At 29.7% G+C, this 9532-nt stretch overlaps 1 protein-coding gene across 1 annotated transcript in view; it reads left to right on the top strand.

Moving 5' to 3' along the window:
- Nucleotides 1-4157: 4157 nt before the first annotated feature.
- LOC101490759 (uncharacterized) overlaps nucleotides 4158-9532 on the top strand; it is a 10704-nt gene continuing 5329 nt past the window's right edge. Inside the window, exons 1-8 of the mRNA XM_004509770.3 lie at nucleotides 4158-4437; nucleotides 4537-4613; nucleotides 5345-5447; nucleotides 5670-5767; nucleotides 5970-6100; nucleotides 6181-6289; nucleotides 7473-7664; nucleotides 7794-7930. Coding sequence (XP_004509827.1) covers nucleotides 4239-4437; nucleotides 4537-4613; nucleotides 5345-5447; nucleotides 5670-5767; nucleotides 5970-6100; nucleotides 6181-6289; nucleotides 7473-7664; nucleotides 7794-7930 — 1046 coding nt within the window. The 5' untranslated portion in view covers nucleotides 4158-4238. The remainder of the gene's footprint in view (nucleotides 4438-4536; nucleotides 4614-5344; nucleotides 5448-5669; nucleotides 5768-5969; nucleotides 6101-6180; nucleotides 6290-7472; nucleotides 7665-7793; nucleotides 7931-9532) is intronic.

The raw sequence follows: 9532 nt of genomic DNA on the forward strand, positions 1-9532 counted from the left end.
AAAGAGTGTTAGAACATATTTTTCAATATACTTTATTTCATTAGTTAAAATCTACATAAATTTTATTCAATATGTGGATTTCATATAAATTTGATTGAATTATCTTTAATTAATAAAAAAAAAAAGTGTGTTAGAAAATGTGTATTCTTAATGTTATTCATCAAATTGATGTAGACATTAATTCAAGGTCCAAAGATTTGATTGGATTTGGACTTAAGTTTAATCATGATTTTTAATATATATATATTGAAATAAGATATTCTACTTAATATAAACGAAATTTTTTATATATTCAACTATTGATTATTCATATAATATATTAATAATCAAATACATAAAATTTTATATAAATTTAAAATTTGTAGCTATGTAATCTAGTAATCGATATTTACTTATAATTTTTAAAAGTTTAATATATGTTTATTTGAAATTATTTAATGAAGTCTCAAATAGTTTTAAAATTTTATAAAAATCTTAAAGTCGATCTATTCAATAAATTTTTTTGTTTTAATGATTGAATTAGTGAAATTTATCATTTATAAATTATTAAACACAATAACTCATCAGAGCTCCACCCACTATATATATATATATATATATATATATATATATATATATATATTCCCTTCATCTCACAACTAACGTTATTTTTAATTTTTAATGTAATATTAATTATTGTTTTTCAATTGTATATCAATTTCAATAGTTAAAAAATTAATAAAATTAATATTTCTCTTTCTTTTATTCATTTCTAAGTTATTTCTAATAAGGGTAGTGCTATGAGTAATGTTATAAGCATTATTGCATTGCTGAAAACAAATTGATGTCAAGTCTCTTCTATGCACATGTCAAATCCCTTCTACAATTCGACCAAGTAAATTTAGCTCTTGTAGTGGAAAGGTGGATGAGATCAATGGAATTAGTCCACTTTTGGAAATCATCATTGGATAACCCGAACGGAGTATTGTTTCATTTATACTCGTGAGCACCCATGATAGTGTTGAAATCTCCAATCCAACCAAGGTCCTGCCATAACCTTCTTCTAGTGGCATAGTTGGTAGATGCATAAATAGCCATGAAGACCTTTCTTTATTTGTCTTTTTTCTAAGGTCAATTATTTCATTTAACACCTTTATATACTTATCTTCTTTGTTAAGCCCTCTTTTAACACATCTGTTTTTCTATTGGGATTATTTTATTTAAAGTTATGGTTTTAAAATATTGTAATGTAATGACTCTATTTATGTAAGATAATTAATAATAATTGTTGTGGTTTTTTATGTGTGTTGATGTAGCTGAGAAATTAGGTTTATTTAATAATAAAAGAGTTGATGTAGATAAAGAGATGTGAATGACAGTGTCGGTGGAGAAAGGTTAACAAAATTTGGTGAATAAAATGAAATATTAAAATATTTTGTTTAGTAGATTAGAGTTTAAAGTTTAGAAACATGAAATGTATTATTTGCTAGTGTAAATCATCTTTATCAAGCAAAAGCAAAATGAGAAAGAAACTGCTGATTTAGTGAAAATTTTAACAATTCAAGATTTTCATACCTCATTCTATGCAAAAGCTTATGGAAAATTATGCAGCAATTTATAATAAGGAGATAAAGTACTCACTAAAATTTGTAATATATAGTCAAAATGTTCCATAAATTGAATTAGATTGTTCTATATAACGTGTCATCAACGTGGATAATCGATAAGCCATAATGTCATTTAACATGATATTTTGGCACTTTGAATAGCTATTTGACAGATGAAATATTTTGAATGACGCAATTTAATTTAAAGGAGGAATTTTCTGTTTCATAAATTAAAGATTTAAAATTGTTTGACATTCAAAATTTTGAATCATCAATTAATAGTTTCCTCTACTTAAAAAGGATTTGGTATAAGTAATTAAATTCCAATAAAATTTGTTCGCTTGCACCCACTCATTTTTAAGTAAATTTAAATAAAAAAGCAATGTCTTAAGGTATTACACCCACTATAAAATAACTAGAGATAAATTAGAAACACACGAATGCGACCACATATGGTTATTTGTTTTTTAAAATAATTAAATATTAAAAATTAATTAATAATACTAATACTATTTAATTAATTAAAGTTTGTAAAAACATAGCATTGCAACATTTTTGATCGTTATGGTACATTTATCTGTTAGGAGATAAAACATGAGTTTTTTTTTTATCTCCATCTTGCTATTAAAAAAATTACCAATGCAACATCAATTTTATAAGTTTTAACTTTTGTTACGTGACCAAAGCTAGCTTCATTCAACAATGAAACTATTATAGTATTTGGTTCTACAAATGTATGGCCATCAGATTTTAAATTTTAAAATAATGAGTCCTAAAAATATGAAAATATAAGTAAAAATATGAAAAGAAATAAATGAAACAAAAATAAATATAGAAATCTATCGAAAAATATTATTCATTTACAAAACTTCATATGGGCTGAGGAACAAATTTAAAAAGTAACAAATCTATTAGTCGAAGATGACAAAAATTTAAAGATATAAAAATATGATACAGAGAAAATGTAGACTTAAAAAATGTTGTCTAAATAGCATCCACATAAGAACTTAAATTGAAATTAAAAATAAAGGGTTAAGAAAATACAAACTATGGGAATACCTAGTTATTTTCGATTTTTTTTTAATATTGTTGGTACTTTTACTCAAACACCTATAATTTTTATCTATTTTTGTTAAAAACCATAAGATCATAGAATTGAAGACAAATCTCATATTGAAAATAAGCTTGTTACAAAAGAAAATTCTTTAAAATATTTCATATTAGAATTAAAGTATACAAAAAGAATTAATACATGAAAATGTTTATATATAAAGCTAGTAGAGACTAAATAAACTAACTATCTCTAACTTACTAACTTTATTTTCTCTAATACAAAAATATAACTATCAGAACTTAATGAACTTATTATCTATATCTGATTTTATTATTTCTAATATTACCCACAAACTCATAGTTAGAAAATTCTTAATATGAATTTGGATTATAATGAAATGGTAATATACTATAAAATTGAACAAAGATTGAACTGAAATTGAAATCTTGTTCTTGCTTAGTTCCCTTGAGATATATGCGAACAATTTTGAACCTTTAAGCAAAGACTCATTGTTAGTGTATCAAAGTTTTTCTTTTTCTGCTCCATTTCTAATCTTTGATCTTCTTAGTATTCAATAGTAGCTCCAAGGCCAACAAGAGGCCAACCCTATCATTGATTTTGTCGCGATAAAGTAATAATTGAACAAGAGGATGAAAAGAAACACGAAAAACGTACTAACGAGGATTCTACTAAGTCAAACACCATATTTTAATATGGTAAAAATGTAGTATATATAAGATTAGTACGCTCAACTATTGTCTTTGATGTTGATACGATAGATAGAAATCAACTTCTATAACTTAAAATATGGAAGATAACTTAGATCTAGTGCGAAGAATACAAAATTGATGGAGTCGGTTCTTGACTCATATGATAGAGCATCAAAGAATAATGCACATTCAAAATCACAAGATTTACTTATAAATTTGTCGTCATCCTTTACGCAAGTGTTTTTTAAATTGACGCTAGAAAGATTGTGAAGAACATTCTATCATCTTCATTGAAATTTTCTTTATCACATTCAAAACTATTTATCTTTAAAATCGCTATAAATTACGATGCAATTGTATCGTTTGAATGATAACCAAAACAATGATACCATGTTAGAAACCACAAAATTATAAAATTAAAGATGAATTTCTTATTAAATATAAACTTGAGAGCTTGACTATTTTACTTATTCACAAATTTTAAGAACTAAAATGACATACTTATACAGCTCCATGAACTAAGTAAGTGTTTTTTTTAATATGATTAAAAATAAACTTCTTATATGAGATTTTTTTAGATGTTAATATAAAACTATTTTAAAACAAAAATACATTGCACATAAATTCTTTAAATACTTTTTGTTAAACATCTTTTGCTAATCACATTTATGTTATTTTCGATTTCATTTAAATAAATTACATACATTAAGCCAGTTTATTTATAAATAAGTTTATGTATTATGTAGTCTATTCTGTGTTAAAAAAAAAGTGTGATTTAAATGTTGTTTACTCAAATAATTATTCAAAAAAAAAAAAAAAACGAAGAAAACAGTAACAATTGAATTGTGTGATTTGCGGTGTGTGAGTGTGTAAGCTAATGAACAAAGCATGAGGAATTGGATGAGCATGGCGATGGGTACAGTATCAAACTCCACACTTTTTCTATCCTTTGCATCACCCATTCACAAAACCATAATCCCCTTTTCTCTCACCAAAACGTCGCCGTATCTCATTTCTCGGCGCACCTTTTCTGTTTCCTCCCTTCCTTCTCTCTCCGCCGACAGCAACTTCAACTTCTCTCATTCTGGTCACTATTCAACCCGTTTCATCTTTTTTTAATGTATAAACGCTTCTACTACTTCATTTTCCATTTTTTATTTTAATTTATCAATTTTGTTTTATCCAGGAGATGGAAATGGCGTTGCAGTTTCAACGAGAAGTTCGAAAGTGCTTCTTAAAGGGATGACTTACCCTGAACTTGAAGTATGCTTTCTTTTCATTATTATATATTTTCATCATTAAATAAAAAAGATTGAGAAAAGGGAACATTTTCTTTCGGTGTAAACTAGTTTTACTATGAGATTCAATAAAATTGAGTATTTTATTTTTTGTTATTTTTAAAATGCGGTTACAAACTAGGTTTCTGATGAGTTATCATCAGAGGTCGGTCCTTAAACACGTGGTCTATGGTTTGATACCTAATTCATGTTTATTGAAATTCACTATTTGGTGAGGCGGTCCTTAAATGTGCTCTAGATCCTTGAATGAGTTAGTCTTCATGTTTGTGTTGTGTATAATTCTATTCTATAATGTGGTATGCAATTAATGGTTTTATAAGTCTATCCAACAGTATTGCAACAACAATTGTGGCCACATCAATCATATTTGCTCGCACTTTTATGCAATATTAAGATTCACAGTGTAATTTCTGCTCAATGCAACCGTAATTAAAAACCATGCTGAAAAGATATCATGGAAACCAAAAAAAAAAATTGTATACTTTTACATGTCAATAAAATGTGGTGGTTATAAGTTAGTTATTTCCTATCTATGTCATGAGGATTTGAACACATTTAATTTCATTTCTAGGATTTTCATTTTCTGTTGTTTCTTCAGTGTCATGTATGTTGAATATGTCATGAATAAAATAAAATATAAAATTGTGTATTTGATTTCCACTTGTTCACTCCTATTTTTGTGGGCAATGGATACAGAAATGGGTTCAATCACATGGATACAGACCAGGGCAGGCCATGATGTTATGGAAGCGTATGTATGGAAATGACATTTGGGCGCATCAGATTGATGAGTTGGAAGGTAATTTCTTCTTCATCTTATCCTTCACAGTTTCGAGACTGTGCAAATACTATTGCTTTTGTAATTATGGTATCTAGTATAGTTTAATCGATCAGTAATGTTAATGCGCTAGTGTTTCAGATCCTTCTCCCAGGTATAATGAACAATTGGGTATAAACTTTGAACTGTGTTATTTGAATTGACTAATAACTCCTGAAGTTTTATTTATGTTTCATGATTTAGGTTTGAACAAAGATTTCAAGAAGATGTTGAGTGAAAAAGCAGATTTCAAGGCACTTGCGGTGAAAGATATTCACACAGCGAGTGATGGAACTAGGAAGGTTGAAATTATCCTTCTCTATTTTGTTTTCAGTTCTTATTATATACATTTTGCATCTTTTAGTCCATCTAATATAATAATACATGCAACCTGGAAGTTACAAGAGGCTTTTAGCTTCTAAATTACTTGCATTGCATGCTTATATTTAGTCGCATTTCTGGAGAATCTTCTTGTTGACTGTTTAAACTCACAGGAGATTGCAGATTTTGTTTACGTTAGATGATGGGATGGTCATAGAAACAGTCATCATACCTTGTGATAGAGGCAGGACTACTGTGTGTGTTTCCAGTCAAGTTGGATGTGCCATGAATTGTCAATTTTGCTATACTGGAAGGTAAGCCTGTAATGATCAATTCATTGGTTACAACATGTTTTACTTTTGCTGCAAGTTTATCATACAAAGTTATTTTGCAGAATGGGTCTTAAGAGACATCTTACTGCTGCAGAAATAGTCGAGCAGACCGTTTTTGCCAGACGGCTATTCACAAGTGAAGTTGGTTCCATCACCAATGTTGTATTTATGGTATGTCAATAATTGGATTGAGAATTCTAAAGCTTACTATATCAACAATCTGTGTAGATCAAACCTCTTACTTTGCTCCAAGGTAATAAGATGTCACTTATGTCTGTAGGGGTTTAAATAGGTAAGACCTCTCGCTGGGGGCTCAGCCTAGCCCACATCAAACTTAGGTTAGGCCAAACTTGTTACTTGATGAACTAGGTTAAAGCTTATAAACTTAAGCCATACAAAAAGTTTTTCAGGCCTTTTATGATAGACTTGATATATTTTGTGATTAATATTATCTTATATTTTATTTACTATGATTTGTTAAAATCATATACTTGTTGGCCTTTTCAAAGATTTAAGCATGTTAATTACATTAAGTATATGACATTTCTCCCTTATCTTGGAATATGTTTAAACTACATGTAGAGTTGAGCCTATAAGTTTAAAGATTTTATACTAGAAGCTTAAAGAGACTGGTTTGGGGTCCTATCAGAAGCCTATCTGTAGTTCTAGTTGTGCCAAGGCAGACATGACAGTTATGATAAGCCTAGCTTAGTACTAGTAACATATAAAGTTTAAAGAAGGTATGAGTTGTGCTAACTGCCAAGGCTCCTCTTCGAGCTATAAGTTTAAATAAACCTCAAGTTTAAAGAACATACTATTCTAGGCTTCAGAGCTATATGTTTCAATGCACCTATTTCAGATTTATACTCGGTCTTGCTACACAGACACACATTAAAGCAACACCCTCTAATTTCCAACTATTAAGCATTAAATTTATTTAACTTTTTTTTTTTCTCATTGTTGTCTCATTATAGATATATGCTTGTCTTAGTAGCTCTTGTCAATTATGTTAATACATACTAATATGTCATGTATGCTAGAGACGAGGAAGGGAAGAAAATGATAAAATTTAAACTACAGATGTAGTGTCTTCTTATAGGATTTGGATTTAAGTTGAGAAATGTATTTTAGAGGAGAAAGTGCATAGTCATGACTGTTAATTAGAGAATTATAGAAGAGGATTTTCATAACTTTATTGTATATATTAGATGTACCCATTTTTATCTTAATCAAATTCACAAATATTGATTTTCTAGCTATAAGTACTTTCTAACTCTGCATTTTTCTCCTTTAAATGCTTCGGAGGAAGACTCCTTGTTAGCTACAAGCTAATAAACCGCAATACTTTTCTTAGGGCATGGGGGAACCACTTCAAAACATTGATAATGTCATTAAAGCTGCAGATATTATGGTGGATGAGCAAGGGCTTCATTTCAGCCCCCGCAAGGTCACTGTTTCAACCAGTGGACTTGTTCCGCAGCTCAAACGTTTCCTCCACGAATCCAACTGTGCGTTGGCTGTTAGTTTGAACGCAACAACCGATGAGGTAAAGTTATTGTTCCTTTATTGTTATGGGTTGGTAGAGCATACATACATACATAGAAATAGTCATGGAAAGCTGAGAACAGTAGAGGGAAGATTGGTCACACTCAAAATCTCAAATCTATTATGTCAGGTAAGAAACTGGATCATGCCTATAAATCGAAAGTATAAACTGGACTTGCTTCTTGAGACACTTCGGGAGGAGCTTTGCTTGAAACACAACTATAAGGTTCTATTTGAGTATGTGATGCTTGAAGGTATTAATGACAGGTTAGGAAATCTTCTTTCACTTTATTTCTTGCATTTGATATATAGTTTTGCATTTTTTCCCTTTGTGACTTTTGTGATGTGTTGCCAAAGAAAATATTATCTTTTATTTGAGAACTGCATATTTTTTCATACAAAACGTAGAAAAATGGAATGTTCTGAGCATGATCATATGCATAATACCTATGATGATCTTGTCCATTAATGTCTTTGTAGAGGAGCCATCTGTCTTTTATGTGCATCCTTTATATATAAATTGCATTTACAATTATAAATGTTTCAGTATGAATGATGCCAAGACTTTAAACAGGCACGACCCTATACTATGAGGGGAATTTGCAAAAGGTTATTATGAGCTTATCTCAGGACATAAACACTTGTGCAAGTGCTTGAAAGAGCTTACAAAAATAGTTTATGATATGTAGAAGATGTTTTCACTTTTCAACTAATTTTAATTAGCTCTCCAAGATAAGTTATGGAAATAGCTTTTGCAGAGCTTATCCGTAGCTTATAATGAAACAAATGTTGAGAGTGCAAATAGCTTTTCAACACATATATCCAAATGTTAATAGCTTTATGAATTTAAACGTTTATGACATAATCTCTTTTATGATAAGTGCTTGTGGATTAAAGTTGTTTACTTAAATGCCTCATATATTTGTGACCTTTTCTAGCTTGCGTTTTTCATGTTCATTTCCGTTTGATTTTGGTCCTGTCAATGCCCTCATTTCTCGTCCAGTCAATGCCGTTGTCAAGTTCATACTGTAGTCATTGCCGATACTACATGAACCCCATTGTGACATGTCCTAATCTCACTGCTGACATTCTTCAATTCTCGTTGATGTCCTAATCTCCCACGTCCTATCTCCCTTTTTTCAGTTTGTTCTGTTATTTAGATTTGCCAATGAGGCTGAGCAGGGTTTTGGGAGGGAAAATACCCAACCCTGCCCTATTAGAGTATGTTTGAGAGTTGGATTTTGGAGGGATAAGTTTATATCTTAACATATATTTGATAATTTAAAAAAAATTAAAAGAATGACATGATAGATGATCTTATAATATTTCAATTACCATTTGAAGCGATTTAGAAACATTATTGTTGAATATACAGAGTATTGAGAGACATATTGTGAATAACCCGTGTGTTTCAACTACACAGCGAAATTTCTTTATATAGACAAAGAGTATTAAACAACCCTAATTTACAGTAATACTAACGGGTCAGAATACTTACAACTCATCTACTATAATATAATATTTACATTATAATATTTAACACTCCCCCTCAAGCTGGAGCATATAAATCAAATGCACCTAACTTGTAACATATATAACTAATTCTAGGACCTCGCAATGCCTTTGTAAACACATCTGCTAACTGATCATTGGAATTGACAAAGCTAGTGATGATGTCACCCGATTCGATCTTTTCTCTAACAAAATGGCAGTCAATCTCAATATGCTTGGTCCTCTCATGAAAAACAGGATTCGAGGCAATGTGCAATGCAGCTTGATTATCACATATTAGTGTCATTGTGCTGGCCTCTTCAAATTGAAGTTCTTTCAGTAACTGTTTCAACCAGATGAGTTCACATGTTACTAGTG

This window comes from Cicer arietinum, chromosome 7 (assembly GCF_000331145.2).
Source record: "Cicer arietinum cultivar CDC Frontier isolate Library 1 chromosome 7, Cicar.CDCFrontier_v2.0, whole genome shotgun sequence".
In the NCBI taxonomy this organism is placed as follows: domain Eukaryota; kingdom Viridiplantae; phylum Streptophyta; class Magnoliopsida; order Fabales; family Fabaceae; genus Cicer; species Cicer arietinum.